The sequence below is a fragment of the Mchenga conophoros genome, linkage group LG15 (assembly GCF_057382185.1).
Source record: "Mchenga conophoros isolate Kocher_MC1m ecotype Shallow Benthic linkage group LG15, M_conophoros_male_GT1.1, whole genome shotgun sequence".
Lineage (NCBI taxonomy): Eukaryota > Metazoa > Chordata > Actinopteri > Cichliformes > Cichlidae > Mchenga > Mchenga conophoros.
The window spans coordinates 13981249-13997685 of NC_140540.1; the positions used below are offsets into that span (position 1 = coordinate 13981249).

Sequence of the window (16437 nt, forward strand, 5' to 3'; positions counted from 1 at the left end):
TCCACACTATGATTTTGCTTTTGCTTTTTTTTTTAAACTTTTTTTCTGCTTTCTGTCCAAAGTCCTTTCCAATCTTTTATTATTGCTTTCCTGTGTGTTATGTTGTAAATTCATCTTTCTGCAGACAGGTATGGTGAAATGTGACACAGCTGTAGGCACACCAGACTACATCTCCCCCGAGGTTCTCCAGTCTCAGGGGGGTGATGACTACTATGGCCGGGAGTGTGACTGGTGGTCTGTAGGAGTATTTCTCTTTGAATTGTTAGTTGGTAAGTTATGTACTGTTCATTCAGTTAAGCTTTTATTAAGAAAGCAAACATGATTTAATTCCCATTACATGTATAATTCAGCCCAGGCTGTTCTGACTGTTACCAGATAATGAGAGGTCAACTCAACATTACGTTATGTTTTCTTGCTGTTTGGATATTATGTAACTTCCTTTATGTTAGTAATTATAAAAATGTAAGTTTTTGCTCAAGCTCTCGGATCTGTGTTTTGAGAATTTGACCTCTCATTCTTCTTCTAGGTGAAACTCCTTTCTATGCCGAGTCCCTTATCGGAACGTACGGAAAGATTATGAACCACCAGAACTCGCTCGTATTCCCAGATGATGTAGAGATGTCTCAAAATGCCAAAGATCTCATCTGTGCCTTCCTTACTGACAGGTTTGTATATGAAACCATAGATTATACTGTAAGCCCTTGTTTTTGTAATGTAACAAGAATTTGTTAGTAAAAAGGGAAAATACTATATTAAGGACTATTTCAAGCTTTTATATACAAATAATACTCGATAATTTGGGGCTTTTTTGAATATCTGTCCTTTAAAAAAAAATAAATCCTGTCATTAATTAGCAGGCTGAAATGTTAGTAAAGCATAGAACTGATCAAATAGTGCATAGTACATATAACCTTGTTAACAAGGTTTATGAATTTACATTAGAGATAAATACAACACTGTAATAAAAAGCCTTTAAGCAATGAGGTGAACCATATGTCAGCAACACTAGCAAAAGCACAGGCGATTCTGAATGTAATGCAACGACCACCAAGAAGTCTGATTAGCACACAGTGTTTAGAGAAATAACCCCAACAATCGGGCAATCCCCTATGAGGAAGCACTCGACGACAGTAGGAAGGAAGAACACAATTTGTCAGAAAGAATCCTCACAGAACCAAGTTCAGGGAGAAGCAGCTGTTTGCCGTGGCTGCCTGTGGGGTGAGCGGAAGACAAAGGAAAGCACTAAGTGATAAAAAACATAGACGTATATTTGCCTGCAAATACACATCATCGTGGTATTGTTCTTTGTTTCCTTGGATTGATCCTGCACTTTAGATTTCCTGCCGGACATATATTGTTAACCACAGGGATGTCTGCCCATGACTCACAAAGTAACTGAGAGGCATGTCTAAGGAGCTTGGAAAGAAAAGCGTCTGGACTTCTTTAAGTTGCTTGAAGACTGATTAAGATACCTTACAAATTAGTTGTAAAGGTAAAAGTTGGATGAATGGGCATATGGGTCATGTTTCCGAATAGTGTCCCCTCCCCTTGAAGAAACCACTTCCTGTTTACATTAGTAACTCTGCCCACGACAGGGCTCGAACACAGGCCCTTTCTGCTTCAGTACAGAGCAGCCTTTCATTTTTCCTCACTCAGTTTATTTACCTTCTCACTCACTGCTCTCTCACCACAGACAGAATCTCGCATGTGTGTACGACTGACACACACACATCTTGAACACTGACTACTGACTGCATTCACCACTTAACCTACATGCTCCATCACTGTCTCCTCATTATGCTGAATCACATGAGTAAGCACAACCACCCTGCTCGTTTTGGAATTTTTCATCTCTCTTTTCTCACCATGTGTTTTTCATCGCTTCATTCGTAAATGTCTTCCTCCACCTTTTCTCTGTCCCACTTTCCATTTCTTGGTTCTCCCTTTTCGTCTGTAACTTTCTCCTTTGCAGTTTTCTGGGCATCGAGACATGGCTTGTAACCCTGATTTGGCTGCATGTCACTTTTTCATGCAGAGGTTTTAAAGTCGCTCCTTTTTTTTTTTTTTTTTTTCTTTTTTTTTTTTTTTCCTCCCCACCTCTGCCCTCTCTTCCCCTTGGCTGGATCTGGAATGTCCCACACGTGGCAAGCCCAAACTGCCCCACCCCTCCAACCCTGTACCCAGAGGTGGAGGAGGGAGGCGAGGGGATGAGGCAAGAGGGAAAATGAGTGTGTGTATAGATTCAGTGAGAGAGAGAGAAGAGAAGGAGGGAAGATCTAGGAGTTCTTGAGTCAGAATTGTTGATGTTCCTGCCTGGTATCCAGTCGTCCTGTCTTTACTGCTTGGAACTTGGACTGAAGAGGTTTTCAGGCGTATCCATTGTCCAACAGCGGTCTGGTGGCTCTCCATGCTGGTCAGTGTGGTCAGTGCAGAGTGGTCACGCCGCTAAGTTCCATGTGTTTGGGATGACATGTTTGTGATGGTGGGTGGAGAGGAGGAAAGGGGTGTGCTGTACTGCGTTGCACTGTGTCACACTTAGGCAAACCTGCTCACCGTCTGACTGCTTGTTCCTGTCGCTGTGTGCAGGAAGGTTCGTCTGGGCCGCACCGGAGTGGACGAGATAAAATGTCACCCCTTCTTTAAGAACAACCAGTGGACCTTTGACAACATCCGTGACAGTAAGTGTATCCATATACTTGTCTTTAAAACTTCTCTCTATATTATGCCACAATGCAGGAGCATCATACATTTCCATTTCTGGTAATGTGCAAATGTTTTTCTTTTTCACGGTTTGTTGCCGTTCCCATTGTTTTGCTTCTCTTATCATCTCCAGCCCATTCCTCTGCAGTTCTGTTTTGCTTCAGTCTGAGTTCGAATTTTATTTCCAGCTCCTGAGTCATTAAGCCTACTTGTATGGTACACATGCTCTCCATATGCTCGCCATTCATATCTGACAGTATATGACAGGGTGCTTTGCAGAGCAGGAGAGAAAATTATGCAGAATAATCAGCTACGTATGGGTACCAGTCTAAAATCATAAATTGGTGAGTGTACTGAACATATTGAAGTCCTGCACCACATGTGACTGGATAAAAGGAACACTATGTTGTAGCTTAAGGTGATAGATAGATAGATAGATAGATAGATAGATAGATAATATAACAGAATTATTTACTCACAGGTGTATTAGGAAAAGAATAAAGAGAAAACATCTTAGCTATTTAATACTCTAATTGTTAAATCAGTACCAATGTTTGTACTTTAGTATATTTTTTCTTTTCTTTTTTTTTAAATTTAGGTTTAGACTGTTTGTATCAGGAAGGACAAAAGAAACAAGAAGGAGAAAAAAATAAGAAAGGGATATATTAGAAGTATGAGCTGGACCTCTGTGTCTGTACGTAAGTACATTCAGACTCTTTTTCGTTGCCTCGCCCTGTCTCAGCCTCACCTGGCTCCGATTAAGGCAGAACTTCTGATCACAGCCTGGCAATCTGGAACACGAAACCATTGCTCTGCTGCTCGCCTCTCTTCATGTTTGCATGTGCACGCTCATGCAACCACTCCAAACACGACCTTGCTTCCATTGTGAAGTCCCGCTGAGCTGCACATCCCTCTCGGCCCTTTGTGTCTAAGGGTGATATTACTTCCCGCAGCGTCTGGGCCCTGATTTCGGCGCTTTATCATTTGAGTTGTCTTCATGTTTATTAAGCACAGGGTTGAAGGCAACGAAACCAGCACCACGGGTCGTTGGATGGATGCTTGGCAGGATGAATGAATGAATGGATGGATGGATGCGACTGGAGGCAGCACCCCCCTTAGCGGCGGGTGGGGCAGGCTGTGCGGCCTGTGTGGACCGGTCTAATGAGAGGGGCGTCCCAGTTTGGAGGGTTGCTCCCGCTCTCTCACTCTCTCTGTGGCCGTGGCTGCCTGTCATTAGTCACCCGCTATCAGAGAGCATTCTGGGAAGTTATGCCACAAGGGCCTCCATTGAGCGCCCTGAGTCTCTTTCTGTCTCACCACATTTTGGCTTTTTTTTTTTCTATCTCTTCTTTTTATTTCCCCCTCATTTGTTTCATCCCTGCGCTTGATTTCTCTCTGTGTTTTCTGCACCATCTTTGAGTCACATTTGTCACACTGGGGGCTGTCTTGCCCCGCAGTAATAAGCTCTTTACTCAGAGCCAGAACTGCGCTGGTCTGAAGAACTTCATCCAAAATCGCTGCTTTTTTTTTTTTTCTAATTAGGATCTATTTTTAGGCTCGAGGGCTTGCTTAGTTTTATCTGATTGGCCCTTTAACACATTTTTGTCTGCAGACTTTTAGAGTCAGTCTTGTGAAAAGAGAGCGCAAAAGGAACCTTCTCTCTTGGCATGGCTTGTGAAAGGTGCTGTGTATGGGGCACAAAGCAAGCACTGTACGGGAAAAGGAGTGGTGTCAGGCTCACGCCAACCTGCAGACTCCTAAAGTAACCAAAGCCAAAATGGACATGCATTTATTCAAATTGCTGAAAAAAAAAATTGTACTCAAATGTCTTTGATGTATTTTAATTTTAAATCCCCAAGCACAGGATTGTTTTCAGTCTGATTTTATGTAAAACAGCAGTTTTCTCTTTGCTTTAACCCTCCTGGTTTGCACCTCCTTCGTTCCCCTTTTTCGCTTCATGACTCTTTCCCTCTCTTCCTGTCTTCCAGCTGTGGCCCCAGTTGTGCCAGAGCTGAAAGGTGACATAGACACCAGTAACTTCGATGACATAGAGGTTGAGAAAGGAGATGTTGAGACCTTTCCTCCACCCAAAGCCTTTGTTGGCAACCAGCTACCATTTATTGGTTTCACCTACTTCAAGGAGGATCAGTAAGTGTTTGAATCTCATATTTTTATTTTACTTTAACTCTGCTTTTGTTCTTAAGTATTTGATATGTTCATGTTTGCGTTCCTTTTAGTTTTCCTTTCTTTTCTTTTTTATAAATTGAGATTTTTGTGCTACAAAGCTCAACGTGTGTAGATATTTTGCAACGGGCTTTTAGAACAACACTGTGCTTAAAATATGAGAGAAAAAGACAGCTTCACGCCCATGCCTCACCAGTCAGACACTGCAGGCCTGTTAAAACTCCACACTGCTGCCTTGTTCTGACAGCCTCTTTAACTGCCCTTGTCGCCTGTGATGAATCCTGCTTTGTAAACCCTGTTTTTGTTCAGCAAAAAATAGAATGAAACAACACTTGCAGGTTCAACCGCCGTTAAGGCAGCAATCACCCAAACAAAGCTATTGTGTTAAAAATGGAAGCGTTTATTGTTCAAGACATATTATCTGGATAAAATTCACTTTATAAATGGCTAAGGCAAGTTGGTTGTGAAGATCAAAAACGCCCACAGTTTTCTAATCGTCATACATGAAACGCTGTGCTCACAATCCGTTTCAATAGATTAATTTATACCCTTTAAAGATCTGCCATAATCACACAAAGTCAAGTCTCAATAAGCAAAGAATCAAAAACAAAATAGAAACTTCACAAAATAACTCAACTTCAAAAGATAAAGAAACAAACCTGTCTTTATCACAGCTGCTCATCCACGCTTCTGGACCTAGTCAGTTAGATGAGCTTCAGGTTACCTTTTCTGTACCCGTAGGTACATTTGGTCTTCTGTACATGAGTCATCTATGCTCACATGCACATTTTCAAAATAAACCCAGACAGCAGGTATGCTGAACGCGTTCTCCACCAGAATAAGATATCATTCTCTCTCTTTGCAACATCATTAGTGATCATTTTTCGTAGCGTTAACAACAGCTGAGCCAGTCATGTGCGTGGGAGACTGAGCCTTGAAATTTGTTCTGTGGTTAACCAGCCGGTGCCCCTTATCACCAGTCATTTTCTTGACCAACGTCGCTTCCATCTGGCTACACAACAGTGCAGCTATTCCCAAATACCACAGGAGCTGCTTCTGCAGTAAAACAGCTCAATTAAATGGCTCATGTGTTACAATCAGTGTTGGTCAAGTTACTTGAAAATAGTAGTTATTAATTACTGATTACTTTTCCAAGAAAGTAATCCTATTACTTTACTGATTACGTGTTTTTAAAAGTAATTAGTTACTTTATTACTTAGCATGATACACAACCTGAAAACATTATAAAGCAGACCTTTCAGCCCAATTTTATTTTTTCTGCATAATCCATCATATAAATTGAATCAAATGAAAAAGTCCCTTATTAAAAATTGTTTTATTAGTTTAAATCTTTTAACTTTATGCACATTGCATCAAGAAAAAATTAAATCTGAAGAAATTTGTTGAACATTTAAACCTATTTTCTACATATTCCTGCATATGTGTTCACACTCGCTCTTTCAAATAGTAAAACACGGCAAAAGACAAATAAAGTCAAAGATTTAATCTATTGTCACCTGTTTAGCAGGAGTGGGGCCGGTGGAGGTTTGTCCGGTGTCGCAGCGGTCATGTCAGTGGGGGGATCCGGGGGTTTCCCTGTGAATTTCACATTCCCGTGGCGGCTTGCTAGGTGCCTGCTCAGATTTAAAGTTTAATTTTTCTCTGTGGAAAAAAGTTTTCTTCCCACGCAGAGTGTACAGCGTACTCTAATGTTTTTGTCACTTTGTACAGATTAAAACTCAAAGTAATGTCAGTACTTCCAAGCTTTCGTACTCTCTCCCGCACTCCATATTATCCATTGTTTATCTACACACGTCTGTTGCTGCCACAGACGTCGCACGTTCATACGTCATGAGACACTCTCACAAACAAAATCACGGTTTAGTAACGCAGTAACGCAGCGTGCTTACGGGAAAGTAGCAGTAATCGAATTACTTTTTTGCAATAACAATCCCTTACTTTAATCTTTACTTGAAAAAAGGAATTGGATAGCACATTACTGCCCATCTCTGGTTACATTTAACCGAGGGGAGCTGAAAAGGTTTGAGCAGTAATGCTGTAGACTTAATTGAAAGCTATTTGTAAGCAGTATAAAATGATCAGGCTAATTATAATTCTTACATATTTCCAGAAAGGTTACAACAGCGGATGAATCTGCTTGTTTAATTTAGCAAAGATTTTATGCTGGATGCCCTTTCTGACAAAACCAGTTATCCAACCTCACGGCCGACACTAAGAGTACTCTAGCATGTGTCTCCTTCCGATCTTGATTTTTTTTTTTCTCATGTAAAAGGTGAATGCGTTGTATGTGAGTGCGTACTCGTACCTTCAGTCTAATTGCGTATTAGTGTGTACCTTTTCTAAAATCACCCTTAATTTGTCTGTGTTGTTAAGCACAGGTATTTTTATTTTAAAAATTCACTCTGCAAAAACTGGTGTCATAAAAAGGCTTTACATAGTTAAGTTGTTATTCAGCCCCTGTGGCCGAGTCACTCAATAATTCCCACCACTACAAGCCCACCGAGATGGTTAACAGTTGGCAAAAAGTGCGTGGGTTGGAAGATTTCTGCCAAGACACCAAAAAGATCTCAACACTTTATTGCTTTTTCCACTGTGTATGGTTTCAGGATTAGGCTTATAGGTATCACTGTAAGTGCTTTCTAAGCTCTCTAATGTCACGTAACACTGGACAAAAAATGTCTTTTAATGGATCTGGTTGGGACAAAATGTATCTCGTGCTTGTAGAAATGTGGACCTGATGATGGTGTGTGATGCTGTCAGAGTTGGAAATCCACCTGACGTTGACTCAGTTACAAGCATTCATGGTTATTGACCGTCCATCTCTCGTTCTCAGGCTGCTAAAGGGAAGTAAAAGCAGTTCTGCAAAAGATTCAGAGGACTGTGAGGAAATCTCAGAGGACAAGGAGAATTGTTCAGACAATAAGAAAGAGGTAGTTTTCTGTTTTGTTTGTTTGGGGGGGAGAGGTGAAAATGAAAATCAAATAATGCTATTTTTGTATTTACTCATCTGTCAATTTGAGCAGCTGCAGAAAAAGGTTTCCCAACTGGAAGAGAAGCTCGACAATGAGATGCAGGCCAAAGATGAGCTGGAGCAAAAGTGCAGGTAAGATAAAACATATGATCCTGTTTGATAAGATAAGATAACCTTTATTAGTCCCACACGTTGGCAATTTGTTTTGTTACAGCAAAAAGTGGACAGTGCAAAGTTATATAGCAAAGATTAGCTATATGTTAATCAGCGTTCAGTCAGCTTATTAAATGTCTTGGTTAAAAGGTTTTTAAATTAGACATCACCAAAGGATAACTGGTTTCCCTGAAGAGTTTTTTTATATGGTGTGTCACTTCCTTCCAGATATATAGAAGTGTTTTGTAAAACAGGAAGTGACATCCCATCCTCAAAGCTGCTTTTAGAAATCCCAATATTAGGAGACGTTAAAGGAAATCCAAAAGCGGCAGAGAAAAAAAAAAAAAAGCAAGAAGAATTTCAATTTATAAATACATTTTTGAAAAGACAATTTTTAACTAATTGTGAAAAATTTTAATCTTTTTTTCCACCACCCAGAAATGCTACCAACCGTTTAGACAAACTCGCCAAAGAATTAGACAAGGAGGTAAGAGCGGGTGCATTTCAACCATGTACCTGATGGGATAAAGAAGGTCAGAGTTTGTTTCCACTCGTACTGTGTGCGAATTCCTCTCTCATCAGATGAACAGCAGGCAGAAAGTCGAGGCCTCACTGAGGCAGCTGGAGAGAGAGAGAGCTCTGCTGCAGCACCAGAGTGCTGAGAATCTGCGCAAGGTGGAGATCGAAACTGACAGGAAACGCAGCCTGGAGAACGAGTGTGAGCACCTATGAACAAATGTAGAGTGCTGTGCAAAAGTCTTCAGCTGTCCTTCATTTCTTTACATTTTGCTTAAAAGGAGCTTCAAAGGAGGACTTCTTATTTTATTTAAAGTGATTTTGAGCAGTACTACAGAAGTTTTGAAGTTTGTTTTTTTTTGTCGTTTCTTCTTCTTTTTTTTGTTCTTTTTTTTGCTCGTCTTCAGTCCAGTCCTTGTACCCGACCATTTGTTCATTTTGCTTTGTTTTTTCGTTTAAGCTACGTAACACTGGTTCTTTAAGCCTGATGATTCACAATCTTAAGTTGCCACTTTGTTACGAGCAGCCACAAAATCCAAAACGCACATGTTTTTCGTTTCTTTAGTTAAATCTATGAAAAATTCCAAATATAAAATGAATAAAATAATATTTCTGCACAAACAAAGTGCAAAGCAAAGAGCTTTTAACCAAAAACGTGATGCATCACAGCAACGAAAGGCAGCCAACATCCACAGAAGAATTTCTAACATCCTTCATAAGTCTTGAGAAATATTCCTGAAGACTACTTAAACTATAAGAAAGTTTGTCTAAGGGAGTTCAGGCTGCTTTGAAGAATAAAAGTCGTCACGCCGTGCACTGACTTTCAAGCTTGTTAGAAGTGTACAAACTGTACATGTTGCACCCATTTTCCTACTAAAATCTAAGGAGTTGCTCAAGATTATTGCACAGCACCAAATCTAAACATCAGATGTATAACTTGTGAAATATCTTTCCATAATTTTGGTTGTCATTTGATTTTATATTCGACTCAGGCAAGTCAAATTGTGTATTTATATGTCAGGCTCAGAAATATTCATAGTTGTGGATTGACAGTATTATAATATCGTATGGATGGATGAAATTTTTTATACTACACTAACTAAAAATGACTTTGTTTTTACTCATCAGTGAACAACCTGAGGGACCAGCTAGAGGATCTGAGGAAGAAGAACCAGAATTCACACATCTCAAATGAGAAGAACATCCAGCTGCAAAAACAAGTGAGGGAAGCTTTTTAAAGTCACCTAACATGGTGTTGTCTTTCTCTTATTTTCAATTTTCCGTATCACTGCACTTTTTTTTTTCTGTGTTTAATATGTGTTTTTATTCATGTTAATAAAAACATACCAAATTGGTAATCCCTAATTCTGAATGCCTTCAGCATAAAAACAATTTCATCTTCTCGTTATTTATTTTCCTTCCCTTAATATCCGTAGCTTGAGGACGTCAATGCTGTGCTTCAGGCTGAGCAAGAGGCTATAGCGCGGTTAAAGAAGAGTCAGGCGGAGGTGCAGAAACAAGCCCAGAGCCTGGAGGTTAGCCTCGGGGAGATGCAGGAAAAGTGCAGCCAGCTTGAAAACAGCAAGATGGAGCTGGAGAAGCAGCTGAGGGGGCTGCAGGCCGAACTGGAGGAGGAGAGGAGAGGCCGCAACATGGGGACAGAAACTATTAATGACCTACAGGGTGAGACGTGGCTCTCTATTACACTCTGACAGCAAGAGGTATTAACATAGTTGTAAACAGATTTAAAGGCTATGTGAGTTCTGTTTGGACTCTCTTGTTGGTAGCCAGTTGTAGGTAAACTACAGCCTTCATTAGCAATGTTCAGAAGTAAAATTATGTTAAGCTATAGTTAATCTTTTTTTCAGCAGTTACCTCATCATCAAGCTTTGATTTGTTTTGTCAGATAGTTAAAGGTCATCGAATGAATACCTCTGCAGTGAAATACTGATTTACTCACCCTAACCACAGGTAATCAGTGTGATCTTTATACTCCCTAAAAGTGGCTGCAGTAAACAGCAGGAAAAAAAGATGTTATGCAAGTTGGAGTTGAAGGCTCAACATTAGATGTGAATCACTTTTCTGGATCGGGCACTGGGAAATGTCTGATCATAGGTGGAAACATCTGCTCAAAAGCCTGAGAGTGAAGCAAGTGGCCGTAAAAGCCAAAGGAAAACCCAAGCCAGAACCTTTTGTGGAAACTTAAGCATGCTCACTCCTGGCAGAGAGGCCACTGGCTGAGGTCAGAGGGGATGTACGTAGACCACAGTGTTACCTGTTTGTTGTGATGCCTGATGATCCCCCCCACCCCATGTCAGAATCTCTGTGTGGGTGGAGTCAGGGAAAAGAAACACTGAGTGCAATGTTTTCTGCATATTTAAAGATGTATGTGGGCTGGGATATTATGTAATGTCTGAAGCTGAACAGTTCAGGCACAGTTTTTAATTTACGACACGTTTGGCTCAACACTGTCACATCGTATAGAGCCTCATTATGGTAGCATCTTGACAAATAAAAAGAATACATGTAATAAATGTTATTCATTCTTTTAAACAATTCCCATTGCTCCATTACAGGACGCATCTCAGGGCTGGAAGAAGAGGTGAAAGAAGTGAAGTCATCTCTTTCCAAGGTCCAGACTGAAAAAAAGGAGCTACAGGAGAAGCTCAGTGAGCTTGAGAAGGTTGTTTTTGATTACTCATTACAAATTTCCAAATTGAAGGGAGAAGTATTCCTCCTTTTGTTCATTAAATAAGACACTACGACTCCAATATCCATTTTTGACCCTTTAGAAAAAGAGCAACCAAGAGATCGACCTTACGTTCAAGCTGAAGTCCCTGCAGCAGAGTCTGGAGCAGGAGGAGGTAGAGCACAAGGCCACCAAAGCCAAGCTTGCTGATAAAAAGAAGACCGACCAATCCATAGAGGAGGCAAAGTCCGAGGCCTTAAAAGGTGAGGAAGTGGGAGGGAGGAAGAGGGAATGTTGATTGGAGAGTACTCTCAAATGTAAAAGTGATGGTTTACACCGTATTTAACTCACCTAACCAAAGTAAGGGATTGCCTTAAGCAAAAGCCAGTCATGAAAGGGAAAAGGTGACTTCTGCTGCTTTTAAAAGCTGTTGAAGAAACAAATGAAGGGTCGATTGATGTTAAACATTACTGACAAATAATTCTAGTTCATTCCCAGCAGGTTGACAGAAAACTCGGAACAGACTGATGTTTAGATTTGTTGCTGATTGTCCCTCTCATGCTAGTCCATTTAATTCATGCCACAAGCAAGTTTACTGAAAGACAGCAATGATCTGGCAATACTCCAGTGTCGAGTGCAGTGTAGATTGTCCTGCTGATGTCTTTCCTTGCGATTTCCTTCGGTTCAGAGATGGAGTGCACCCTGCAGGAGGAGCGCAGCTTGAAGGTGCAGGTGGAGGGAAAGCTGCTGCAGCTAAAAAAGGACTACTCCATGCTGGACTGTGATTACAAGCAGGCGGAGAACAAGCTGGATGAATTTCAGGCACAGAAGGAGAAACTTTCTGAAGAGGTTTGTCCCAAATGAAACATGAACGACAAAGTAGTAACTTTAGACATTGTTTTGAAGAAATGATCCTACATCAAATATTAAGAGTTTCAATGTTACCCATTTTAGCAATCTCTAAAACAACAACCTCACAACAGCTCTCATTTACTAACGGCGTGTACGCACAAATCTGTTCATGAATCGAGCTCACAAATCTTTCATACACAAATCAGTTTTAATATTTTTAGATCTGAAGGTTTTTTTTGTTTTTTTTTGTAGCATGAACAAATTTACATGTATTTCTGATCATGCATACAAACAAATGGCCTGGCTGTTCTAGGAGTTTTAATCATAAGTCTTTAAAATGAATACTGCTGCTACTACTACTACTTATCATTGTAACCCTTATTGTTATTAATAATATTATTGTTTGGTTTCTATTACTACCACACCACTTTTGGGTCATTATTTACAGTTTTCCAAGTCCATAAGCCATAAAATCCTCAAAAAATAAAATAAAATACTAAATGGAAACGACTTCCATCATTTCTGGATATCATCACTTACACTGTCATTTCCTGGCACTAACCCAGATGCTATTTATTTATTTCTTCTTATTATTATCATTATCATTTAATATTTCAGGATTTAAACATTTTTTTCTAACTTGTGTCACAGCGAGCATCTCAAAACCTTTTACTAAACCTGAAGTTTTCTTTCCCACTTTTCATAAATCCAACAGTACTTTTTCGCACACTTGTTAAAATTAAAGTAAATTAGGGTGTTTACCTAATCCACTCAGCAATGGATTAGGTAAACTAATCCATTGCTGTGGAAAAACAAAGCAAACCTGAACAGAATAGATAAAAGTCAACAAAGTAGCAAATGAAGGAGAAAATCTGGTTCCATTGTGTGCAGTGATCATGACTACAACAAGGAAGGTGTGCCATGGAAAGAAATCGTGCCTTGCAATGCATTCAGTTGGTATTATCATCGTTACAGTATGTGTACGATGTATATAATAATCATCACACTGCTTGACGTAAACTTTCTAGACTGTTGAAATTTCACATTGTGATTTTACTCACTGAAGAAAAATTCATTTGGGGGTAAAATCATATTCTGCACCTGGTCATGGCTTTGACTGAACAAAAAAAACATTATCACAGACTTAATATCTACATTCTGTGGTGATGAATGAGGAAAGCTAGGTGGGTGACCAACGGCCTCTTGTAATGAGCATTTGATTTTATTTTCAAGCATTTTGTACAAAGTGGTGCTCACTTGTTCTGAAGCTATACCCTCTGTGTCTAACCAGCTACTAGTAGGATTAACCACTGCTTTGCATCCCTGCTTGTGTCTTTACAGGTGTTGCACCTGACCTCACGTCTGGAGGAGGAGATGCACAAGCGGAGTATGAGCCAGAGTGAACTGAAGATGCAAAACCAGCAGGTGTCTGTGCTCCAGTCTTCTGAGAAACAGCTCAAACAGGAACTCAACCAACTGTTAGACATGAAGCAGATGCTGGAGAAACAGAACCAGGAACTACGGAGGTCAGACACATGTCCATATCCTGCATACTTGTTCATTTTAATTTCAGTATATACTGCAGCTGCCCTTAGGAAGTATTTAATAGCACATACAGTCTTCATACTACTTTTGACACGTCTACATTGCAGAGGATTGTGCATCAAAATGCCCTGAAAAGCATGATGGCTCGCTTTATGCAGAATGCAACCACATGCAATTGCACAACTTGGTACTTTTAAAATACAGTGTACTCGAACATACTAAATCTTTTTCTGGCTAACTAAGTAGGTAGTATGAGTATTGGACTGCACCCATGATATCTAATGAGCATAATATGCATATACAAATATAGCAAGAGTATTAGTGACTTTTTAATGTTGTTGGCAAGTCTCATTCATTTCCTCTGATTTAAAGGCATTGCTTTGGCTCTGGTGTTCAGTTGGCCTGCAGCAATGACTGACAGATTTCTGGTCCTGTTTCAGGGAAAAGCAGGAGGCTGATGGCCAGCTGAAGGAACTGAAGGACCAACTGGAGGCACAGCACTGTTTCACAGTAACTCTTTCTTTTCTTTTCCTTTTTGTGCATGCTATCTGCAAACAGCAGTGACAGCCAAATCACTTCAGTTGTACATTTAAGTGAATTGGCTTTCCCTAGCTCCTCACACGTTTACTCTGTAAGTGTAATCTAAAAACTGATTGGGTCTACATGATTTCTTTATCAAAGACCCTTTACAAGACGCAGATCCGTGAGCTGACGGATGAGCGTGATGAGAAGAATAAGCTGTACGAAGAGGTGCAGCAGCAACTGGCAGAATACCAGGAAGAAAGGTAACTGTGGCTGTTGTGCTTTGATAAGCCGACTCTGCATTCAGTATAAAAACACTGTAAACACTTAATCACCAGATTAGTATGGAAATTGACATAAGCAGCAAAAAACGAACCATTCAAACTTGCAGTTTTTAAAGTGGCAGTTAAATATGTGTATCTCAACTCTACAAAATTCATTTTATCTGTACTTGAAGAATATAGCAGTCTTCTCACATTAGTGTCATTTCCCTTGTTCAAATTAATCTCAGCCAAACAGAAGGACACGACCTTTCACAGACTGAATGAAGCTGAACCAGATTAGCAGCTGTCCCAGATGCACTCGAGCCAAACATTATTGTGGACATATAATGCTTTCAAATTCAGCAGAGACAAAAAAGTCCCAGAAATATCAGTGCATGGTATCACTACAGGCTGTTGATTTTTAGGTAATAACAGCAGGGATCTTCCTGTCTTTCTAGGATTTATACAGCTCTGGTAATTAATAAGATAATGGTAATTCATGCTCTCTTTCCCTCTGCAGGAAGTCACTGACAACCCGGCTGGAAGAAAGCTTGACCAAAGCAGACGCTGAGAAGTTGGCTCGTTCTGTCGTTGAGGACCAGTTCTCCAATCTGGAGAAAGAAAAGATCATGAAGGAGCTAGAGATCAGCGACATGATGATGAGGCACCAGCAGGAGCTCAGCGATAAGGAGGCCACCATCAGCTCGGTAAGATCGGCTCAAGTTTTGTTTGTTCGAGCCAAAAAATGTTTGTTAGCTGTTTGGATGAAGTCCCTGCCTGCTGTTGCTACATTTTTTTGTAACTTATCACCTTCTCAGAAAATCTTGACACTTCTGTATACCACTGGTTGTAGCTAGAAACTCTGCAAGGTATCTTTAATGCCCTGGGAAATATTTAGTTATGTCAGTAGCAATTTACCCTCAAGACCATCATTTTTGCAACCACATAAACTATTAAGAACAATAAGAGTCACTAATGTTTGGCTTGGCTTTGTTCCCTTTTATTCATTCTGGAAAGCTCAAAGTACATTTTGTTTTGAAATGAGTTAAAGTATTCTTGTCACCTGACTGCTATGCAGAGTATCCACTGATAACATCGCCTCACCTCTGCTCTATCCACCTTCACAGCTGGAAGAGTCCAATCGTACGCTGACGGTGGATGTAGCCAACCTGGCCAGTGAGAAGGAAGAACTCAACAACCAGCTGAAAGAAATGCAACAAAGTGAGCGTCACTCTTCTGTAATGAGCAACCGATAAAACAAATTTCTATCAAGAAGTCATTTCCTCCAAGTTATAGAATGTGTGTTAAAAGTTGGCATTATTTACGCAGATAAAGATGTAAAATTGTCAGAAAAGTAGCCACTGTTGTGTTTATCGAAAAACTGAGTATTTGTCCTGTAAATTGTTAACCAAATTTCTGAAACATTGTGTTAAGAAACATGTATGAGTTTTGATTTGCTATTTTTATAGAACTCCAGAAAGCAAAAGATGAAGAGAACTATTTCAAAGAGTCCTTTGATAAGCAGCTGTGCAACGAAAGAACGCTAAAAATTCAGGTGTGTGTCTGGGTGCCTGCACAGGTCTGGAAAGTCTGCTACACTTTATTTTTTGCATGCTACTCTTGGTTGTGTTGAACTCTGGGTAAAAGTTACTGAAACATATAACATATTGCTGCAGGCTTTCCTGTTGAATTTACCAGGCTTGTATTTATCATAAATAGATCTCTGTAAAAGTATATATTACATGATTTATTTTTTTTTCTCTCAGGCTGTGAACAAACTGGCTGAGGTGATGAACAGGAGGGAGAAGGTGCGGGGAGGCCACCAAGGCACTGACACCGAGGTGCACAAGAAGGAGAAGGAGAACAGGAAACTGCAGCTGGAGCTGAAAGCAGAGAAGGAGAAATTCAGCACCGCCATCGTAAAATACCAGAACCAGCTGGCTGAAATGGAGGCGGTCAGTACGCCCACACTCCCAGAAAATAAATGCACGGCGTATAAGCAGATACATTTGCCAGAAAGA

General features: G+C 40.2%; 1 protein-coding gene across 6 annotated transcripts in view; it reads left to right on the forward strand.

Moving 5' to 3' along the window:
• Positions 1–16437, forward strand: part of LOC146558024 (rho-associated protein kinase 2-like) — a 40058-nt gene that overhangs the window by 9607 nt on the left and 14014 nt on the right. For all 6 annotated transcript variants that reach the window (XR_014888484.1, XM_085246134.1, XM_085246135.1 and 3 more), the window contains exons 6-25: positions 125–269; positions 527–665; positions 2587–2678; positions 4689–4848; positions 7739–7835; positions 7929–8008; positions 8468–8516; positions 8612–8747; positions 9674–9765; positions 9982–10228; positions 11122–11228; positions 11338–11497; positions 11923–12083; positions 13428–13612; positions 14072–14141; positions 14313–14416; positions 14937–15123; positions 15544–15637; positions 15886–15971; positions 16183–16371. Coding sequence is in view for 5 of the 6 variants with exons in the window: in XM_085246134.1 (XP_085102260.1) it covers positions 125–269; positions 527–665; positions 2587–2678; positions 4689–4848; positions 7739–7835; positions 7929–8008; positions 8468–8516; positions 8612–8747; positions 9674–9765; positions 9982–10228; positions 11122–11228; positions 11338–11497; positions 11923–12083; positions 13428–13612; positions 14072–14141; positions 14313–14416; positions 14937–15123; positions 15544–15637; positions 15886–15971; positions 16183–16371 (2580 nt within the window). In the remaining variant the exon portion in view is untranslated. The remainder of the gene's footprint in view (positions 1–124; positions 270–526; positions 666–2586; positions 2679–4688; positions 4849–7738; positions 7836–7928; positions 8009–8467; positions 8517–8611; positions 8748–9673; positions 9766–9981; positions 10229–11121; positions 11229–11337; positions 11498–11922; positions 12084–13427; positions 13613–14071; positions 14142–14312; positions 14417–14936; positions 15124–15543; positions 15638–15885; positions 15972–16182; positions 16372–16437) is intronic.